The 23,111-nt window shown below is 40.0% G+C and overlaps 1 protein-coding gene across 7 annotated transcripts in view; it reads left to right on the top strand.

Moving 5' to 3' along the window:
- The window catches only part of GOLGA4 (golgin A4), a 102,336-nt gene extending 80,328 nt beyond the window's left edge, over positions 1-22,008 (top strand). For 3 of the 7 annotated variants that reach the window (XM_072598897.1, XM_072598901.1, XM_072598900.1), the window contains 7 exons: positions 575-595; positions 775-843; positions 2,049-2,124; positions 7,661-7,764; positions 11,537-11,623; positions 18,898-18,961; positions 21,248-22,008. In XM_072598897.1, the coding sequence (XP_072454998.1) occupies positions 575-595; positions 775-843; positions 2,049-2,124; positions 7,661-7,764; positions 11,537-11,623; positions 18,898-18,927 (387 nt within the window). In that variant the 3' untranslated portion in view covers positions 18,928-18,961; positions 21,248-22,008. Of the gene's footprint in view, positions 1-574; positions 596-774; positions 844-2,048; positions 2,125-7,121; positions 7,322-7,660; positions 7,765-11,536; positions 11,624-18,897; positions 18,962-21,247 lie in introns of those variants that run through there. The other 4 variants (XR_011964818.1, XM_072598899.1, XM_072598898.1 and 1 more) reach the window with 4 other exon arrangements.
- Positions 22,009-23,111: the final 1,103 nt, after the last annotated feature.

Here is a 23,111-nt window from a genome sequence, read left to right as displayed (position 1 = left end):
CCAGATCATTTTATAGATGAGGAAACTGAGGCAAACAGGGTTAAGAGAGTAGGCTCAGGGTCCCATAGCTAGGAATTGTTTGAGGCTGGATTTAAACTTATGTCTTCCTGACTCCAGGCCTATTCCTCTATTGACTGTGCCACCAGCTGTCTTTTTGGTCATAATCTGTGGTATTTATTGTCATTTTATTTCTTTACTTTTTAGATTTATTCACCTCCAAATCTCATTTCTGCTCCAGCTGTTGACATTTATTCTTGCCCTAGTGGTACCATGATTCGAATGTAGTAAATTTAAAAAAGTTTATTTTACTTGCTGTCATTTGACAGGGAATTAGAATAAGCAGAAGTACTGGCCTTAAAATTCTTAGAGGACCTGAATATTTGTACAGAAATATGCATTTTGGAAAAAAAATTAGTTTTTTAAGCATTGATTTTACATTGACTTTTTCACAAATTGAGAACTGATTGAATAGCTAGAATCTTGACCTGTTAATTCTTGGCATTTTCACATCTACCATCTTTGATGCTTGTTTCAAGCAGGAACGTTACCTTTTTTTCCTTTTTTCCTTTTTCAGGTAACAATAATGGATCTCCAGGTAAGTCCTGAATTTCATTGGCTTAGATTAGAGAAATTTTTAGATTAGGAGAATTTTGTGTTATAACTGAGCCAGGAAGAGGCTGTTATCAACAAGTAAAAGTTCCCCAACACTGCAAAATGTGTCCCTGTGTCAATGAACAGTATGTTTGTTGGAAAAGCCTTTTTTTGTTCTTTCAGACCCAGCTGGCCCAGAAAACTACTCTTGTCAATGATTCCAAATTGAAAGAGCAGGAGTTCAGAGAGCAGGTGAGGGAGGCTTGGATTTGTGTAAGAGGAATGTATAGCAGGGTGTGGTTGCACAGGCAGACACACACTCAGTCCCACCTGGAATCCCTGCTCCTGGGAAGGCAGAAGCAGGCAGCTCATTTGACATGTCCACACTAAGCCTATGTTGGTATGGTGAACTCGAGGGAGCAGGGCCTGTGGGGATAGGTATCCCTTGGCTGCCTAACGAGGGGCAAAGGAGGAGCCTAGCCTCAAAGCCTCTAGCCAGATCAGCGGTGGGAGCAGGCCCAGGCATGGTCAGTGTTCTGTTAGCTTGAGTAAGGTATGGAGACCCATCTCCAAAAAGGGGGGAAATGGTATTTATAATGGTTCTTATTTTGAATATGGAACATCATAAACTTGTCTTTCATTTAGGTAGAATTTAGTTTTGCTGATTAACAGTTGACCTTGAAATTTTTTTGAACTAGTATGAATTTTATTTCTGAATCAGAATGATTACATTTTTTAATAAAATCTTTTTCTATGGTTACTATAAATTTAATGTCTTAATTTTGAGATTAAGATAATCTTTAAATTTCTTAATTTCTTAATACATGTTCTTAGTACTTGAAGACCATTTATCTTTGGATAAAATATTGGGCTAATGTTACTTGCCACAAAGTTCAGTTCTCAGAAGAATCTTTTTTTTGGCTCATGAAATAAAAAATAATGAGTCAATTGAAGTTGATTTTTGTCTTGGTGAATTCATTTTGTATACATTTGTACTAAGTATTAAGACCTTTGAGTAGTCAAAGAAAACTCCAGGGTGAGTGGCTATGAAGGGCTTCATTCCATCAAGTCTTTTTCTGGCTTTTGGAAGCCAGGAAAGTGCATTAGTTTGAGGTTTCAGCAGATACTTGCAGATATTTGCGCATTTCCTCCTCTCCATTAGTTTCTTCTGTTCTCTTTGGCATCGTCTCGTGCCCCTCATGTGTGTTGAGTTCCACAAGCTCTTTCGCTGCCTCTAGGACTCTGTGCCTCTGGGGGTCGACTCTGAGGAGCATTGTCTGAATGCTCTTCTGCTTTTGGTCCCGAGTTCTTCCCCCCTTGTCTATTGTGGCTTGTTGTAATGTTAACTTTAACAGACTTCTCCCTTGGCAATCTTTTTATAATCCTTTGTATTGCCTTTTTATACAGATCTCTCATTTTCCTCATATTTTTTCCTCTATTTTGTCGGTTATTTTTAGATTCATACATTAGAAGACCGTTTAAAGAAGTATGAAAAGAACATGTATGTTACAACATTGGGGATGCCTTACCAAGGTGAGGATTATTACTTATTTTTTATTAGACATTAAATAAAAAAAACTTTCTTTTTTACTAGGTAGTAAATACAAATAATTTCTTAAAATCATCCTTCAATCTGCTGTGATTGGGAAATAGTACTTCTTTTGAGTTCAATAGCTACAACACCAGCCAGAGTATGGCTGGATAGTGAATCTCATGAAGTGACTTCCTCTAGGTCCAGTAGAAGCTCTAGTTGCTTTTTTAATTCCTAGACTTCATGTAAAGTAGCTGAAAAGTTAAAAAAAACCCAGCCCATTTTATTTCCTTCAATATCATCTTTTGTGACATCAGTCACAGACACTTAACATTCTTCTGTGATTTGGAAAGCTCCACAGAATAAGAGAAAGAAGGAGTCAGTCATTTCAATGACTCATAGAACTGTCACTTCAGTTCCAGCCTTCATTGCCTCTTGCTCAGAAATCAGCAGGAGCCTGCTGGCCAGGCTGCCAGTGCCAGGGCTCTGCACTCGGATCCCCCCAAGTCAGAGAATTTGATTGTCTCAGCTACCTCCGCATTTCGCATCTTGAGGCCCACAAAACCTGTCCCTTCGTTTCATTCAGGTCTTCTTCCATGTTATACCGACAGATTTATGGTGTAGCTGCTCTGGCTGACTTGCTGTTTTGAGACTCTTCAGATATCCCCTTTACTGGTCGGTCCTCCTACTGCCTTCCCTCCAATATCACCTTTGTAAGGTGGTTTGTGTGTATCATGTATACATCATAGTATTTCCTGCATTAGAATGTAGGCCTCCAGAGAAGGAACTCATGTTGATATTGTCTGAATACAGGCTGAAGCATGCTATTTTTTGCTTTTCTTCCTTTTTTTTTGTTGAGGTCTTGTACAGAATGAATAATATGGTCATGCTTCGCATGACTGCAGGTGTATAACCTTTATTGGATTGCTTACCATCTCAGGGAGAGAGGAGGAGACAGCGAGGAAGGGATAGAATATGGAACTCAAAATTGAAAAAAATGTTAAAATTGTTTTACCATGTAATTGGGGAAAAGTAAAATATGTAAACATCTTGAGGACAGGCATTGCTTTTGTTTTTCATGTGTATCACTCAGGGATTTCAGGAGACTTTGTTCTATTGGTTTTTGTGTTAAAAAAACTTGGGCTGACTGGCATATTCCAAAGCCATTTAAAATGCTTCATAACACTGAACCAGTTGTGACAAGTTCTCCTTCTTTGTCCAGTTACTCATTAAGGCAAAAATCTAGGTCCCAAATTAATCTTACTGTAGGTGACAGGAGCTTGAGCCTGGCTTTACTGTTCAGCATGGCCTCCCACATAGCCTGCATCTCCAGACTCCCGGTTTTTTTAGGTGCTCAGTAAATGCTTATTGAATCGCTTGCCAGCTAGCAGGATCTGGCAAGGCTTCCTGTAAGACCTAAAGCTAGAAGGAAGCCAAGTAGGGTCAGGGCCCAAAGGAAAGGAAGAATGTGTTCTAGGCATGTGGCACAGTTTGTGCAGAGACATGACATTTGGAGATGAAGTTTGGCCAGTAATAATAATGGTAACCAACATTTGTGTAGTGCTTTGTGAATCTGAGAGGTGCATGCTGTTATCACTTTGTAGATGAGGGAACTGAGGCAGGCAAACCCTGCTCTCAAGGAACTTACACTTTATTTACAGGCATAGTGTAGAAGGAAGGTTTCAGTTACAAGTTAATCAGAAAAGTCCTGTGGTTCTTAAGGCACAGCAGTACTAAGATGGTGCTGCCTCTTCTTTAATGACATTATTTAATGTTACTATTCCCAGGGCTCTTGAGTTCACCAGGGTCTGAAGGGAGGTGGTCATGGGAAGGTTAGTTGTTTGATTTGGCTGACACATGCTGGCTCCTGTCTCCCTCTAGATTCCTGACCACTTCAGTAAGATTGGTTTCCTTGTCCTACGTGTGATGACTAATGGGGTGGTGGATCCCTTTTTCACAGGAGTTACTTTCCTGAATGATTGTTGTGAAGGCTGGGCTGGATGCAGAATGCTAGTGTGAGAATCATATCCATACAGAATTGCCTTCCTCCATATCCCCCCAGCTCTTTCAAGGATGAAATTATCAGTATGGGAAGTTAAGAAATCACAAACTGCTCTGCCTTTGGCAGAAAGAGAGCTCTGCCAGGTTGTCCATCAAATAAGTTACATGAGAAGTTCAGAAAAATCAGTACCACTGTTATAGTCACCACACACAGTAGAGATGTGGCCCCAAAATTGTTGTGAATACTTCGTCTGATGGGATTACCTTGTCATGTCCCTTGGGCAGGGCCCTACCTCTACTGATCTGTCCATGTGACATGTTCCCTGGCTAAGCCAGCATGATGAAGTGGAATTGGTAGTGTGGATGCTGAGATAGCTCCGAGGTTATGCAGACAATCGTATGGGATAATCGAGGCTTTGCTATGACAGAATCTCTTAAGTATTTTTTTTCATTCTGATCTGTCTATAGACTTTATGCCATTGTTATTCTCAGAGATTGTTTCTTAAATTGTTCACATTAAAAAGAGTAAAAGAAGAAATTTTCTTCATTGCTTTTTCAATTAAATTTGTTTGCAATGAATAAAAACCAATATTTTCTCTTTTATGCTCCTCTCATTGGGAAAAATCAAACTGGAACTCTTATAACAAATATGCAGTGAGTCAAGCAAAGCAAAATCTCTCATTGACCATGTCAAAAAATTGTGTGTGCGTGTCTCATTTTGCACTCTGAGTCCATGGTAGCCTACTTCAGTACCAGTCCTCTGGATTCATGGATAGCTGTTTCATTACTACTTTCAGAGTTGCTTGGTTTAATATTACTGTCAGTTTGTCAGTAGTTCCTGCTCACTTTAGTTCATACTGGTTTTCCCAAGTTTCTCTGAAACTTTCCCCTTCATCATTTTTGTGGCATGGTAGCGTTTTGTAGCATTCCATTCCATTCCTGTACCATGACTTGTTCAGTCATTCCCAGAGTGATGGGCCTCTACTTCAGTTGTAGTTCTTTGCTGCAGAACAGAACTCATTCCTTTTTTTTCCCCTATCCCCACTGCCCTGCACACACTTCTTAAGAATTTCCTCATTCATGAGGAAGCTGTCGCTGTCCTATTCAGGCATTGTCCTGAACCATAGCTGGGCACTGGATTCAGATGACCCCGGGGAAGAAAGTGAGGCTGGTGACTTTGCTCCAAACAAATTCACTTGAATGTCATGGTATCACCTTCCTGAGGTCAGGTTCCTCTTTGAGAATGCAGGACAGACCACACGCACAATTATGGTCTCACCTTGAAGTTTGAGACAGCACTTCTTGTCATTTCTGTCTTTCCAGCTTCTCTCACAAGCACCACCCTAGCTTAAGCCCTCATCAGGGACCATTGCAGTAATCTCCTAATTGATCTTTTCACTTCAGTCTCTTGCCTCTAACTGGTTCTCGTCTGTTGGATTTTCCCAACTGCAAGTCTGATAGTGTCACCTTCCTACTCAGGAAACTCTGGTGGCTCCCAGTTAACTGTCTTGAGGATCAAATACTGAGTCCTTCTTTTCGGCATTTAAAGCCCTTTACTACTTGGGCCCCTCTTATCTTTCTGGGCTTTTTACCTCCCCTCTGCACCTTACTGGGCTGGGCTGCTCTTCCTTGTACAACACTCAGCTCCTAGCCCTGTGCTTTTGTGTACTCACTGGCTGCCCCTCCTACCTCCAGAATTTAGGATCCTTGGGACTCTTCAAGATCCGGCTCAGACCCGTCTTTGATAGGAGGCTTTTTCAGCTTGTGGTGTTTTACAGTCTGAAGTTATCTTGTATCTATTCTGTGTATAATTTGTACATGTTGATTTCCACCTTGGAATCTAATCTTCTTGGACTAGGAGAGAAGGGGGAGAGTGTTATCCCCAGCACTTAAAACAATACCTGCCCCGTAATAAATAATGATTAATGAGGAAATGATTACTACTTGTTGACTGACTAAGGAATTCTTATTCAGGCGTAGATTAGATCTGAAGGCTTCCATTTTACTTCTGAGATTCTAAGATTCTATCGTTTGTAGCGCTGGTTGGGCTTTTCATGAATAAACACTTGAACACAAGAAAAGACTTGGTGACTTCATTAATAGGAGGCACCATAGATTCTAACCTCTTCATGGATTTTGTAGATCTAGGCAGTGTTTGAGCCTGAGAGTAGTTAGCTGACAGCTAGTAATTGTTAGTGGCAAGATTTGAGCCAAGATTTTTCTTATTTCAGGCTCAGCATTCTATTGTCATATCATGCTACCTCTTGACAAAGCATATTTGTATGAGTACAGTTTGTACCATGGTTACTTAAAGCTAAGACCCAGAAACAAGATAGAGTGATAGAGTAAGCATTTGTGGCCCATAGTAAGCACTTAATAAATGCATACTGAGTGAAAACTTTAGCTTTCACATGGGTCATGTAGTAAAAAAGATTTTAAATAGAATGTAGAACAGGACAGTATATTTGGAAAAATTATGTAAAGGAGCAGGTAGAAAGCGCTGCTTTGGGAAACATGTTTTCTAGAAACAAGATTACACTGGATACATTTCCCTAAGGGCCCTGGTCTGGTGGTTCATATAGTAGGAATAGATACTTGTGTTCCCAAATAAAAGTTGATTTCTTTATTATGTATCTGAAATGTTTGTTCTTTGTCGATTTCATATTCAGAATAGAGTCTTGATGACACAAAATCTATAAGTAGTTTTTCTCTCAGTCATTCAGACTAGCCTGCAGTATTTCCCGTTTGAATGAAAATGTTTAAAACCCAAATAAAAGATTGAAAGTTCATTTGCTGTTTGTGGTAAATTTAACTCCATCTCCTTCATATTTTGAAATGAAGTCATTGTGAACTGAAAACTATTAACTTTCATGTTGTAGAAGGACTGTCATTCTGGAATGTTACACAGGCAAAAAGAGAATTGGTCGAATGGTAAAGGGAAATCATTCTGCAACTCTCCGTTTCTGTTAAAGCTGTCCCTGTCCTCCTATTCATCCAGGTTTACAATGTTGGTGGTGGGCCATCTCCAGTCATCCTGATGAGTATCTGGCCACTGGACCCAGGTGGCCCTGGAAGAGAAAGTGAGGCTGGTGACCTTGCACAGCCCTCCTTCACTTAAATCAAAGTCAACTGCAAGTCATGCCATCATCTCCCTGATGTCACAGTCCTCTTTGAGAATGAAGGATAAACACATTTAGGGTAGATAAACTGCCCCTAAATAATGGGAAATGACAGTTTCGGAGAATTGCTGTAGCCCATCTAGGCATTCTTTTTTTAAGTGAGTCATAGTGCTCAGACTTTCTCCTCCAAAGTGAGAATCTATGCCAGAGAACCTGAAGCTTAGGAAACGCATTGATTGACATAAAGCAAAGGCAGTCCAACTCTCTGGCTAGATTTTATCCACATAATTACAACATCAGCCAAAAATTACTTGCATTTATTCTCTTGATTGTCTTTAGTCTGCATATCTTTTAAGTGATAATCAGTTTATTTACATGATTTTCTTTTATCATTTGTACTTAATCTGTTTCTCAACAGGTGGGAATCTGTGCCATGCTGATGTCTCTCTATTTGGAGAGCCAACTGAGTTTGAGTACTTGAGAAAAGTGCTCTTTGAATACATGATGGGTCGTGAAACTAAGGTATGGAAGAAACTCTGTTTCTGATGACATGTGTGCTTTTGTTTAGAAGAGAGAGTGTTGCCTGTATACCCTTACCATGCTGTTTCCTTTGGTGTGTCCCATACTGTGCTCTACATAGGCCATAGATGATTATTTGATACAGGATTTCACTCCTGGTGCACAAAACGAATCGGCAGATCTTTACATCTGTAATATGATTACTAGGGTTGAATTATGCCAGGAATAATTTATTTTGTGACTTCAGATCTTCTAAAAATATAAGAATGATTTTTTTCCATGTCTTCAATTATTGTAGCAGTATTTCAAATGTTCCAGAATAAAGAATATATGTTTAGGAAAAACTGTAATCTTTTACTTTGGTTAGGGGAAAAAAATCATGAATAGTGCCCAGGAAATAGCTGGTCATTTTAGAATGGCCTGGCCCATTCATGTGTGTGCACATGCCCAGAGCCTCTGCTGATGGAGGCTTCCTCTGAGAGCAGCCTCTTTTACATGCAGTTTCGTGTCATAGGAATAGAACATGTAACATGTCTGTGGCACGTGGAGTACTTGCATGCTTTAAGGTTTGGGGGAGTGTGTTCCTCCTACCATGCCTGACTTTCAGTCTCATAGCCTAAGGAGGAGAGAACAGAGGTGTTGGGGCAAATCATAGTTTTGGTTTCTAACGAGACCTGGAAGTAAAAGCAGAGTATCCAACATATTCTACAGGAACACTTGGAATGAAAGTGATTAGCCCTTCAGCTGGCCACAGAAGTCAGAGTGATAGGACTCCATCGCCCCAGACTTACCTCTCTTGGCAGCTTGGACACATGATCTGCCACCTAATCGCTAGAAATGAAGCAGCATTCTTACCAATATGGATGGAAGACCGCTCATCAGAAAGGTTTCTGGATTATGGTCTTGCTGAGACAGTCCCACTGTATTCTATATCAAGGCTTTCTTCTGGCCTTTCATCAGACCATGGCTTCCCCTCCCTTGGCTCTTGTTTGTGCCCTGAGGGCAGACTGTAGTTAATACATGAGTTCACCTTCATCTGGCTCAGTTTGCTGATGTGCAGAATGGATCAGGCCTCAGCCTCCCTCTGAGAGAGGGGTAGCATGAGGATGAACGGAGAAGAAGGTTGAAGACGTGGTATCATTGAGCATTAGTTCTGTCCTCGTTTTAGCCCCTGTAGCCAGATGCAAGAATTGCATTAGCAGAGCTTTCTTCTGAAAGCTTAGTGATTCATGGTCTGCCAGAAGTTGAAGAAGAAGAAGTCTGTTTCGTTTTCCCTGGGTAAAATTCTGTAACTTATTTATTAGACTTTTCTAGATACTATAAATGAAGCATGATCTGTTGTAATTCTGTAACGTCCTCATGTTGGTTTTGAAAAATGGCAAGCCCTGTCATCCCTCCTTGGGGGTTTGCTGGATGCCTCTTTTCATGCTGACAGACTTTTTAGACATTAACTGAGAATTACACATGATGGCGCTCCTGTGCGTTGTCCCTTTATGACGTCATCATCATCTGCAGCTCTGTGTGTTGCTTCATCTGCTATTGCTCTCGCTCGTGATGGCCCTCATTTTTGTGGTAGGTGATTTTAAGTCAGATGTTTGCCACAGAGAGCAGCACTGCACCGTAGTGCCTTCCCCCCACCTCTCCAACCCTGCCTTTTTTTCCTTAGGTTCTGAGTATCTAAGCTATTGTCAATAGAGAAAGTCAGGTTTGCCCAGTTTGGGTTAAAAAAAGCTTTTCCTGCTCTCAGCTGTCATGTAATGACCTCCCTTTATGGAAAAGGAGATCAGCAACAGTTTCCACCATTTTAGCTTTCTTTTTATTCCCTGCTGTACTTGAAATGTGTTGTCAGAACAGTATTCTGTAACAGGAGGCCTGGGCATCTCTATTAAGAAGGTATCTTATTTCATTCTTCACAAGAGTTTAGACTCCCCAACTGGGCAGTCAGCACATTCTCTAATTTTAAAAGGGGACATCATAGTGAATTAATCAGCTGTACATTAAAAAGAAGTCTGATGAAGTGAATGTTGCTTTTTTCCCTATTCACGTGATGTCTAATAAATTGTTTAGTAAATTGACAAATGGTAGAATAGTTAATTGCATTTCATTTATTCAAACAGATTTTTGGATACACATGTGTCCAGTATGTGCCTTCCTAACAGGTTAGCTAGTCCTTTAATGTTGCATGTTTATAAGATGTCTGTAATATTTAAGTAGCACAAATAGATTTTTGTGACCTTTTGTCAAGTGCACCAAAACCAATTCTCTTTTTAAGAATCTTTCTTAAGATGGATCTTTAAGGACACTTAAGAATTTTGACCTTGTATGACTATGCTTGGAAATGAACTCTGAAATAATTAGGATGAAATGTTGATTTTGGCATATTTAAGACACCATCATGTTTGAACTTTAGACTTTGTGCAGAGCTGAGCTCTTCTAATTGTTAGTAAGGTGAGAGTTGAAGTAAGACTTTCTCTAAGTTGCTTCTAAAAACCTTTTGAGAACTGGATTATATTTTTTAGTCTTATTTTTCAGCCTGTTGTGGTCATCTTGAGGGATATGAAAATTGGAAAAACCAAAATTTATAGTTTATAATATTGATTCCTGGTTTGTGGGACAGCTTTAGTGTACCTGGGCCTTATGTTGACTGTATAGTAAGTAAAAACAGGCATTCAAATGACCAACTTTTAAATTGGGAAAGAATTAGGGCATTTATTTTTGTCACATGTGATCATAAAAGTAATTAGCTAATGACAGTATTTCATTTCAAACATTCCCCCACCCCATACACACGTGGACACACACAGCAAAACACATACCCCTGGAGATGTACTTTTTACGTGCAAAAGTACACATTGACAAAGGAGAAATGCTCATAAGGTTATCTCTTCCAACTTCCTACGTAATATCCCTGGCGGTTGGGCATGATTTTATATTTAAGCCGTGAATTGTTATTTTATTTTCATAAGTGGTGTCTTCTTTCCTCTCTGTTTCCCTCAAAACTCCTCACCTTGAGAACCAAATAGGGAAAGTTTCATCCTTTGAGGAGAATTTTCCAGGAGCTTATGGGTAACAGTCTGACTTATGGTATATTTATTCAGATCTGCACAACTTAGGATCTTGTTTTGCAAGCTCATGTATGATGTTTTGATTCATCTGTCTTCTGCAAAGCAATCCATCCTGTGTTTATTTAAAATCTAAGTTGTATTTCTAGTAGGCTGATGTGCTGCATGTCTTGGGGAAAAAAACCCCAAATCCTCCTGAGCATGCTCATGTTCATGCAGTAGCCAGTGTTTGTGAGATCTATGATGTGGGCTTGGGGTGATCATCCGTTTCTGATTACTTTGAGCATATATTTTGTCATTGCATCAGTTCTCAGATAGATTGTTCCAAAGGAAGGGGCCTTACTGATTGGTGAGCCATTTATTGCAGTTTTCCTGAGTTCATCTTCGCAAGATGAAAAGGGCTAAGAGTATTTGAACTTGGTGGTGCCAGGTCGCTTCTGCTCTTTGGGAAGCGCCCTTTTGTCACAAGATAAACCAAATGCCTTCCAGGATTGCCGTCTGATTGGAATAATGTATTACTCAGCTTCGTTTCTCATTTCCTTGATTGGTAATCTTTACATTGTACTTCATTTATCATGGCTTTCTTGGAGATTTCTAAAGAAGAATACTCTTAGCTTGGTTAACAGGTTTCTAGCTAGTGCATACCAAGTTATCGTTGTTGGGCCTTGTTTTCTGTGATGACTGTCATTAATCCTCTTGATTTTTTCTTTTAGACAATGGCAAAAGTTATAACTACAGTCCTGAGGTTTCCTGCTGATCAGACTCAGAAAATCTTAGAACGAGAAGATGCCCGGCCAATGGTAGGTTTTGCAAATGACTTCATTAAGTTACAGATAAGTGAACTTTGCCTTAGTCCTTCTTGTTCAAAGGCCTAAAACCTGAGAAGGATTTCACCCTGACAAGGTTGAACTAAGATCCTGTGTATGTGGGTATTTTAGAAGAATAAATGTATTTCCTCCTAAGGACTAGATACTTGGTTAAGTGCAAGCACAAATAGGAGAGTTAGAGGATGGATGACATTTTTTTCTGGTATAATTAATAATCTTTTGAGCCTGATCCAATTAGTGTCTTAGAGATTATGCTTCCTAATTCAGAAGCAAATGATTTGAAAGTTCACTAATTCTCGATCATAGAATTCAAATACTACTGAGCCTTTGATGCCCTCTACAAGGGAGAAGAATGTATTTACTCATCATTGGACAAAGCTTCTTTATGTAAAGTCAGCTGGTTAGAAAAAAAAATTCCTCCTAAGTTATGCCAAGCACAACTGCCTCTCTTCGTAGTTGCCAGACTAGAAAAATACCAGTATAGACATTTTCTTTGTGCCTGATTAGTGAAGGCAACAGGGCATCCCTTAGACACCCTTGTAGACTTGAATGCTTGTCTTCTGCCTCTCTGACACCTCTTTTTTTCTTATCGCCACGTGGTCCAACATCCACCTGCGTAGTAATGCCCTCTGTGACGTTCCCTGATAGCTGGATATTGCCTATGCTTAGTTTTTTAGAGAATTTTAAAGGCTGACTTGTTCTTTAGCTTGATTTTCAATAAATCTGCCATTCCTCATTTTGAACAGTCAGTCAGTAAACATTTATTTCATACCTACTGTGTGTCATGCCCTAGGGGAAAATGAGCAGACTGGGAAGGTCGGGCAGAAGTGATTGGCCTTGGTTCCTCCCCCAGAAAGCCCACACATCCTGGAGCCAGCTGTTCTCTCCATCTCTGGTTGATGGCTGGCTCATGCAGTGTGCAGACAATAAAGTTTTAATGGGGCTTGGGCAGCAGTACATTCTGCAAACTTGCCTTGATGACCTTGATAGTTGCCTGTTTACCTTGTGCTGTCGTGCTGATGAAAAGCTTTCCGTTTGGCTTGTGAGGTGTTTATCTGCTGTTCCTTCCTTCCCGTCCCTGTGAGTAATCTTACGCTCTGGAGAAATTCAATCATGATATAAAAATGATTGGTTTCTGACAAGTCCTTCTGTAGCTTAGCTCATCTTTGGTGGTGTGTTCCAGAGCTGACAGAGCCATTGTCTGATAAATGTAATTAAGTTAGGAAATGTTTAACACTCAGTCATCATTTTTTTTATTTGGAAAAAAAGGCTTAAGAAGATGGCTTCAGTCCTGAAGCTTTCTGTACTCATGCTGCTTGCCTTGTAGAGAAAGCTCTTCTCCCCACTCTGCTTGTTTGCTTTCCTACCTTTCCTTTGAGGTCCTGCCCTAGTCCTGGCTTCTTCAAGAAGCTGCACCCCTGGTGTTTGCTGCAGGCCATCTGCAGCCTCCTGGCCTGGAGCAGGACATCATTGCTTTCTCTTGTGTCTCTGTCCTTCTCTGATGGGACTTGTGCTCTCCTCAAAGGCTCCAAGGGAGATGGGTACCAGGCAGTCAGTCACTGAGGCTAGCCTCTTCCTTTTGTAGAAGAGGAGGTCAAGGCCTAGAGATCCGAACTGAGCTGTCAGAGGTCATGGGGGTGCATCATGGGACCTCTGGCAGGAGTTGGGTAGCACTCAGATGCTTTGACCTGGTGCTTGGCTGCCTCCCCTGTGGTTGGGTCTTCCCAGGGGAATAGAAGTTTCTCAAGGGCAGAGATTATTCCTTAGTTGTCTCTGAACCCCCAGTGCCCAGTACTTAAATTGCCACAAAAGCTTGCTGTTTGAGTCTTGGTGAGAAATAGGATGGTTCTTTTCACCTTTTCATCACAGTTCCTTGCACATAGTTGACCTTACCTAAATATGTGCTAAATTGAAACACAACTGTGTATAAAATGTAAGCTCTCCACAACATTACATGCCTCCTCTGGACAAGGCATTGTTCTGGGTGCCCTGGGGTACAGACATGAAAAAGACAAGGTGCCTCCACTCGTGAAATTGTAATCAAGGTGCTTAATCAATGTTAGAGCAGTTAGGAAGATAAAAGAGGGCTTTGTGGAAGATAGTGCATCTGAACTTGGCTGAAAGAATGGATGGATTTCCATAGAAAATAAGCTAGGCAGCCAGTGGATGAGGTTTGGCCAGGTGATGAGCCCAGGAACAGGATGGACAAAGGCATGAAGGTGGGAGGAATCGCCAGTGTGTACAATGTCATTTGCCTGTAGTCTAGAATTAGGGCCCCGTTGTGGACAGAGTACAGCCCACTGAGGAGTTAGAGCTTTGGGGAAAGATGAACCTGCCCTGTTAGCTCTGTTGGCACATACACCTGGGCCTCAAGTTTCTTACTTGTTAAATTGAGGAGGTATGAGGTAGCTATTACCTGAGCAGCAGCACAGACAGGTATGAAGGCAGGAAAAGTGGAACATTCAAGGCCTCTTCTCACTCTGACATCATCAGACTAGGACTAGAGTCCTGCTGTGTTGAAAAAAGGTAGTTTAGATATATTTTATGTGAAAGTTCTTATCTCCTCTGTGCCTTTGTTTTCCTGTACTCAGTCAGGTCTTTTTGGGGCATTGTTTCATTTTGGTGATGATTGGGTCATTGAGGTCATACTTCTGATCTGGATATATATACCAAGGATGTGCTGGTAATTGTGTGCCAACTGGCCCTCTGGACACATTTATTAAGTTTAATTTGGAGTATTAGCATTTTCTCTGTCACTTTCTTAAGTCTAGAAAAACATTAAATTATGACCTAATTTGTAGTGTTTTCTGAATACCAAGTTGTAAATGCTCACACTGAAAATTTAGCAATCAGCTGGGGTTTGAAAGGGCTGTAGTCCCTGCCCATGAACCTTCCTGGCACAGCATGGCGAGCAGTGCTTTCAGCTCTGTCCTGCAGATGAGCAGTTGAGGTTCGGAGAGGATGAGGATCGTGTCTGATATCTGATATAGTTGATCTGATGTCTAAGAAGGCATTTGAACCTAGGGCTCAAGTGCTCTTTCTCCTCCATCATGCCTCTTTAGTTGGTGTTTATATGGTGCTTTTGCCACTGTTGGCTCTTTCTGTCGCTGTGAGGTTGATAGTCCAAGGGATTTAACAAAGGAGGAAACTGAGACTCAGAGGGGAGTCAGCTGAGAAAGCTGATGAGGGGAAGAGCAGGACTGGGATCCAGCAGTGGCACTCAGTCCTGCTCACCAGCTTTGTCCATAACCCGCTTTGCAAACCTGGAGATCTTGGACCTGGTCATTCTTGTGTGTACTGGGTCAGATGTACAGTGTACGTGGGGGAAATTTTAACTGACAGAATTTTTTACACGTTGGTACTGTAGGCAGCCGGGTGGTGCAGTGGGTGTAATGATTCTTGGTCCTGATATCAGGAAAGCTTGAATTCAGACCTGACCTCAGACACCTTAGCTGTGTGGTTCTGGGCAAGTTACTTCCCCACTATCTGCCTCAGTTTCCATATCTGTAAAATGGGGAGAATAATAACATCTAGCTCCAAGGGTGGTTGTAAGGATAACTGAGGTAAGAATTGTAAAGTGCTGACTTAGCTCAGTGCCTGGCACATAGTAGGTGCTTCATAAGTGCTTATTCTGTTCTGTGACAAGCATTGTGCACAAAATATATATATAGAAAAGAGATGGAAAGGAACTCTCTTATCCTAGTTCTTGCTGAACTGTTCTTGGAGTTTAGCATGAGGTCTTGGAGTTCTCAGCCTGTAGACTTTGCCTTTCCCTGAATCATCCCTGACCTCTGATGAGAGAGAGCTGCCCTGGGCCGGCAGGTCCTATATTTGTCCTTCCTAAGACCACACATCTTTGGAGTCATTGTAGAGAAGGTGTCCCCTCCCTTCTCTTGTTCCCATATCCACCTCTGTTTTTATTTACCTTTTTTGCTGCTGTTGCCATCTCAGCCGAGAGGGTTGGAGCTTAGATTGTCCCTTGCCATCGGTTAGGTCAGGGGTGTACTGTGGGGGTATACTGTCCCCTGCAGAAAGGCCAAGGAGTTCAGCAGTGGTTCTGCCTCATTTTTCACAAAAATTATTTCATTTTCATCTACTTTGAAAATTTTTCCTAGCTTTGACTAAATTTAGTCGTATTTTCTGCACCCCCACCCCCTCCATCCAGCAGTGGAAGCAGCAGATTTCCCAGTGTACATCCTGCCTCTCAGGGCTCGTACTCCTCCGGAGCCATGAGGACTGGTCATTCTTGGGGACCAGTGAAAGCATGTCATTGGAAGTAACAAAATTGTTTTATGAAACATTGTGTTAGGACGTAGCTTTGTTAGGATGAAAATGTCAGTTTTCCTTTACAGCCCTTTAAAATTTCCTAGTGCTTTTATATACATTAGAGCATGTAAACTTCACGAGCTCTGGAACCAGAAGATCCCTGGCCCCGGAGGAAAGAAATGCTGCGTGTGCACATGCGTGCATGCACGCACACACACACACATCCTGGAAGTCTCTTAGCTTCCCTGTTCCTTACCAACTTCAGTTTCCTCACCTCTAAAATGGGTGTAATGATACTTCTAGTACCTGTTTCAGTGCATTGTTAGGATAAAATGAGATAATGCTTAGAAGGTGATTGCAACTATTAAATGCTGCATGACTGTCTTTTTATTGTCACCATTGCAGCCTTCTTGTGTCCTCAACAACCCCAGACAGTGCTGCCCCTCACGTTGTGGCACTCTTTTGTATTGTAGTTGCTAAGCTGTAATCTCTAAATCCTGGCTTCAGGTATTGAACTGCTCAGATTGATTATTCTCTGTGGTCCCTTCCAATTTTGAGATTTCTGTGAATTTCTGAAAATTGCTCACTTTTGCAAACTGCACTTCTTAGATTAAGAGATTGTTGTTGGCTCTTAATCTACTGCTCCTTTGATCCGTCTTCTGTACATTTCAGACCATAAATTTGATTTTCCAAGATTTATTCACAAAGGAAAAGAATAGTATGTAATGATAAAGCTGACCTGGTCTTTGCCAATGCCTAAAGATAAGAAATCTGCCCTACAAAGGCTAGCTGTTTCTTACCTGCTAAACTCATGTAGTACGCTAAGAATCCTGGGACGGAGTCCTTAGGCTACCATGGTTTGTATGGGTCCTGGAAGTCCATCTTCAGACACCGGCCTCAGCTCTGACCCCACATAAGAACTCTCCCAGGAATGAGACTGGCGTTAGCTAAGTTTTTGAACCCCAGACCAGTGTCCCTTGGGGAGTCAGTCACTGGCATGTTGGATGCTTCACTTACTAGATGAGACATTAGTAATTAATTTCTAATTCACTAGTCACAGTCCCCTTCCTCTAGTCAAGGAATATTAATCAGGTATAAAATTTTCCCTGTTGCTTCAGAACACCCTAAATACACACAAACAAGCTGTCATGATCAGAATCGTTCTTTACAGTCACTTTACCAGGTAGGTCCTCATTTTAAAGATGAGGACACTACCGCTCAGATCTATGAAATAGTCTTTCCAGTTGGAATCGGAGCCCATACTGGGATCCTAGCATTTTGCCCCACACCACATTCATTCTGTGTATTCAGAATCTTTTGTTAACATAATAGCCAACAATCATAACAGTGGGTAGCGTTTGTATAGGGCTTTTACAGTATGACCTCATCGGATCCTCACAACACTCTGGGAGGCAGAGGGCATTGGTATCATCAGCTTACAGAGGAAATGGAATTAATCAGGGGCAAAGTGGCCTGGGCTCACCTAGCTAGGAAGTGTTTGACGATGGATTTGAACTCAGGTCTTCTGGCCTCTAGCTGCCATAAAACAGCATTTATTGTATTCTCTTTTACTTGGATGGCCATAATTTAAAATGAAAATCTGATCTCTGTCCCTTTTCATCGTCCAGGCCTTTTGCGAAAGCCTAAATTAATGTTACAGGGATTTAGCTTGGTTTATAACTTCCTTACTTACCTTGTTGATTGGTGTGCTTCTGAGGAGACTGTTTCTTGTGTACAAATAATTATCCACTTTTATTTCTGATGTGACAACTGATCTTCATCCTCTTTCCCCCTTTTCTCTTCCTCCCCTCCGCCCCCCTTTCTCTTGTACAAAAGTACCTTCACCTTGTTTAGTAGAACCTTCTGAATGGGATTTTCAGGATGATTGGATATGCCCCTTTTTGCCTAGAAGGATTTGTGATGGACCACAACAGCCTTGATTCCTGCTGGAAAGTTGAAGTTAGGCCCATAGACTGTAGATTAGGAAAAGTAGTGTTCTCAATGGATGAAGGATCAGTAACCTCTGTTACTGACATGTCACTAAATCCGAGGGTCTGAGAGCACCCCAGATTCTCCCATTGAGTTTGAATGTAAATCTAATGAAGCTTCTGGAATCGAACTAACTCTTCAGTTCTTAGATTCAGCTTTCATTAAGTTTACGTGTAGCCTTTTTAAACTAACTTGGAAGTGTGAAATTACACAATACTTAGGATGCTTCCCCACACATGCATCACATGCATTGCCTTCAGACAAGTTTGCTTTAGTAGAGCACTGAATTGTGTTCTAGTCCTGTTTCTTTGACTCTGAAGGTTTAAGTTAAGAGATTAAGCTGAAATCTCAGTCCTGGTGACCACTCCAGACAACATTTCGCATTCAGGGCTAGGGTTAGAGTTGGAGCGCATTTTTAGTTGTCTTTAAATACAAGACATTCATCTAATAGTAATTTAGATGTGACTTGTGTGGCGGTGAGATTTCAAAATGCAGACCTTAATTTATAAAATTGTGGTCTTCTCTTTTAAAAAGCTGTATTTAAATTGAGTTTTTGCAGTTTTATATTTTGTAAATCAAATCTTTTAAATGCGCTGGCAGAGCTTCTATTAAAAAACTCTTAGAAAAGTAGTTGGTTTTTTTTGCACAGCAAACAGTCATTTGATTTGTTTTGTAATTCTGGATTTTCATATACTGGGTTTGCTCTAAATGAATTATACCACCTTCCCTTGGATAGATATTCATTATCATCATTTTAAATTTTTTGTGCAGTTTGTAAAGGAAATCTCAGAAAATCAAGTAATGTGCTAAGCATGGGAAAGTCATAGGGGACTTTAAATCCTTCATAATTGGCCTTAACTCCCTTATTGTGGGAGAAAAAGTTAAGTAGAATTTTATTTCAACCTATTGACCTTGTGTATACACATCAGCTGTGTTTTATTGTTCATTCTTAAAAAGTCATTCAATGAGCTTTTTTCTTCCTGACTTTGTAGTTTGCTTCAGCTCGCAGTGGTATCTTCTGAATAAGCCGTCAGTCTGTGCTTAGTTAGCATGTGGGTGAGTGAAGACTACGCTGTATCTTTTACCCCAAATCAAATGGCCTGCATGAAATGAGCCCTTCCCTGGAATTCTCCTCCAATGAAAACCTTTCACTATGAGCTGATCTTAAGAAAGACCTCTTGATTTTAGACCTTTTTGCATTAGTTAGCATGATTTTATTAAACATTAACACTTCAGGTATTCACCGGATGTTTTAAGGTGCTCTTGGAAACTTTTAGGACAGGAATAAAAAAAATGCCCTGCCAGCTTCCCCTCCTTTCCTCCAAAGATGACAGCAGCAACCAAATTCCCAGGGTATTTTTGAAACGTTAACAAGAGAGAAAAATGAAAAGCAAATGGCAAATGAGTATTAATGTTATAAATATCACAGATCTGAAATTTAACATGGTAAAATGTACCCAGAGTGGTAGAAGACACTTTTGGATTAGAGAAAATGTTAAGAATATTTGTTGAGAACAGTTTTCTTTTTACTTTTTTTCTTTTCCCCCAAATTTATTAATTTATTTATTTTCAGTTTTCAGCAGTCATTTCCATAAATTCCAAATTTTCTTCCCATCCCTCCTCTCTTTTTACCTTTAATAACATTAAATGTGCTTCAAATTCAATTCTGCCAAGAGACCTCACAGAACCTATTTTAGTGTTTAATCGTTAGTCCAGTGGGTTCTCTTATGTTATCTAAAAATTTCCTTTGTAATTTTCTTCATTCTATTGAAGTCCTTGATAGACACCCCCCCCCCCAAAAGTTCAACCTGGTCTTTGTGTGAATTTTCACAAAGTCAGAATTAATGGGGGTAATCAGTGAGTGAAGTTTATTTATAGTTACAACTATTACCTTGATCCTGCTGACTTCATAACGTTTTCAAGCTTTTTTAATTTAAAGATACCTGTGATTTTGTTTGACCCTCTTCTTGTATTTAATGTATATCATTCTTATTTTTTGAGCATTTCTTTTTAAAAATTTTAATAGCCTGTGAATAGCCCATAAGGTTCTAATTTAAAGAAAAATCAAATCTGTTCATTGTAGGCACTAACTTACATATGTGATTTTCTCCTTTGAATACAGTAATTTGATAATTCAAATTAGCTTAAATTAAATTAAATTCAAATTCAGCATTTTATTTTCCTTAAGCACTTGTCATGTAGTAGGCACTTTGCTAGGCACAGAGGGATACAAAGGCAAACCTAAACCCTCTCCCTCCAGGAATTTCCATTTTCCGGAGGTGGGACATAGTACAAAGACTATTCATATCATCAGTAAAAAGAAGAGCTTGAGAGAATTCTTACCATGTAGTTTTAGCGGAGCACATCTATGGTTGTAAAAACATTCCACACTTGCTCTCCTCAAGCTTTGATAGAGCATTTGGTATCAACAGAGAAGACAGGTCAGTATTTTTGATCAGTATTTTTGATCTAACACAATGTGATCATTAAACCACCTTGACAATGAATATACAGTTGTAATATGTAAAAGGCCATTTACTACATGTATGAGATACATTTTTCATTTTGCAAATCAGTTTAGAAAATCAGCTCATTTCTTTTGTGATTTCATAAACTCTTTCATTATTACCTCTTCTGTTAAATTTTACATTAGAATGTTGGTGGGAGGCGGGGATGGAGCTGGGACTGGTGTCTTTGAAACTTCCCTTTGATTTCTTAGTCCCCTTTGGTTGTTTATCTCCAGTAGCTTTTTTAGCCTAGAAATTTATCTGTCTAATCCACTTCCTTGATAGTTTTAGTTTGGGAAGCCTCGTGAGGGGAGTATTGGTTTCATTTTTAGAGTTTTTTCTTCTGACAGGGGTTTAAAAACTAGATCACTAGTGTCAAATAAAGGTTAACTTTTCAGGCTCTGAAGTGTTGTAGTGCTCGGCAGTATGTACTGGGAAAGGCCATTGTAAAGTCTTGGTGGCCTCCATTTGCTAGGGAAAATAAGGACTTTTTGCTAATAATAGGGTCCATCACTAAGCATCATTTGGCGTGATGGAACTAGAAGTAAATATTTTTGAAAGCTTTTTGTTTATCAGAGTTTAGTTTTAATTTTGGATCATCCACTTTTTTCAAAAAAAAGAGAACAGATAGTTTTGGAAGGTTATAGAATTAGATTAAGAGAAAGATTAAAAGATTCGTGGGATTTAACTTTGAAATCTTTTTAGACCTTTATGCTAAGTACTAGAATTTCTATCACAATTTTAATTCTTCTGTTAGAAAATATTTTGTTTTTGTTTTTCTTCGGTCCCCAAAGTTAATAGAAAATTTTGCTTCTTGCCTTTTATCCTTTTCCAGTCATGGCTACGATTATCATCTTGAAGAAATTGGGATGAAGAATGTTCCTTGATTGTGCTGCTTAAAAAACTGTCTACGTTTCTGTTTTTCTTTGAGAAAAGGCATAATGGATGGATGATAAGCTGCTTTTCAGGTCTCTAGAAAGAGGCCATGCGGAGGCAGCAAGATGCCACTGGATCATGAAGACCGCTAGCGCTGACTAGGGAGGGGTGAGCGGGGGACAGCTTGCTCCTCTCTTTAGCTGTGTGGTGGCTCTTTTGGAGGGCCTGGAGTACGTACTGACTATTCAACGAATGAGTCCCAGAGATGAGCCCACAAGCACTTCTCTGATCTCTTTTTCCTCCCTCCTTTTAAGATTTGAACTTGATGGTTTGCCTCTTTGATTTATTTATTTTAGGATGATTTGGGTTTTTTGGGAGGGGTTCTGTTTTAGTTTAAATGACTTGTGCAATACATTCTGAGGTGGAATTTGATAGAATTTTTTCCTGATGAATTAAAAGATTTTGACTACATTATCCAGACTCGATTTGTTGATTTTCACTTTTTGCTGAAGACTAGTTCTTTAAGCTTCTGCTTCTGATGAATCCAAATGGCAGTACCTCATTTGTTTACTTCGCTTTTGTACTTATATTTTCCAGGAAAAAAATATTGTAAATTGTAAATAGTTAATACATTACTGTATCATATGCAGATCTGTGACTTTTGGCAATGTCAATCTAGGATGAACAGAGAAAAAATAAAGTTTTATTTACTGTATAAAATTCAGTATTTGTGTTTCTTTTAAAAATTTATATTCACTGATCAAGTATTTGTTTTACTCCCTTTCTCTGCTCACCTTCCCCTTCCCCAAAGAAAGAAAAAAATTCTTTCAACAGATATGGGTAATCAGTTCCCCATATTGACCATTTGCAAAAATATTTGCTTCACTCTGCATATTTATTTCATTTCCTCTCTGGCATTTTTCCTCTTTGATTTTCTGTGTTTCTAAGTTAAAATTCTCATAAAAATAATCAGTGCCCTTTATAAGTAAAGATCATCACGTTCTTTGAAAACATTCAGTCTGCTTTTTGTACATGTGATTTATGGAGAGCTCTCTGTCCTCTCCGCTGCCAAGATTGAGCTTTACCTTACGAAAAACACTTAAACAAAAATGACTGATTTAATGGTTGCATCTGCAGCATCTGCAGCATTTTGTGAGCAAAGTCTTGTCTCTTGCCAAGAGGAGGGTGATAGGTTTCCAAGTTTGTTCTTCAGGACCATAAGGGAATTCGTTTTTTTTTTTTAATGTATTTCCATATACTGAATATGTATTGTTCCTTTGATTCTGCTTATTTCACTGTGCATTGATTCATATGCTTCTTCCCATATTTCTTTGACTTACTCTTATTTTTGTCATTTCTTATGGCACAATAAAGGCATCTAGATGCCTGGAGTTGGGAAGACCTGAGATCAAGGGATAGCTCAGACACTCAGTAGCTGGACCTTGGGTGGATCCGTTCATCCTTTGGGGCTTTAGTTTTCTCATTTGTCCAAAGGAGCATGTTGGACTTGATATAGTAGACCAAGGTGCCTCCAGCTCTAAATCTGGGATCCCATGATGTTCCATTATATTCCCCTAGTAGTTTCTTCCACCTTTCCCCAATTGATGGGCCTCCACTTTCTTTCCAATTCTGTTACTAGAAAAAGTGGTGTCATATATTGACCTTTGTTTCGGACTTTTGTCTCTTTGGGGTATATGTTCTACAATAGGATTCTTGGGCCAAACCTTGAACGGGATAGTCCCTTCTGTGGCAGTACCAGTGGTGTATATGTGCTTGTTGCCACATGCTGGGGGTAGGGATGGGGTGTCATTTTTGTCTGTTTT

The sequence above is a fragment of the Notamacropus eugenii genome, chromosome 3 (genome assembly GCF_028372415.1).
Source record: "Notamacropus eugenii isolate mMacEug1 chromosome 3, mMacEug1.pri_v2, whole genome shotgun sequence".
In the NCBI taxonomy this organism is placed as follows: Eukaryota; Metazoa; Chordata; class Mammalia; order Diprotodontia; family Macropodidae; genus Notamacropus; species Notamacropus eugenii.
The sequence above is the reverse complement of the archived record's forward strand: the minus strand, read 5'-3'. Positions and strand labels throughout refer to the sequence as shown.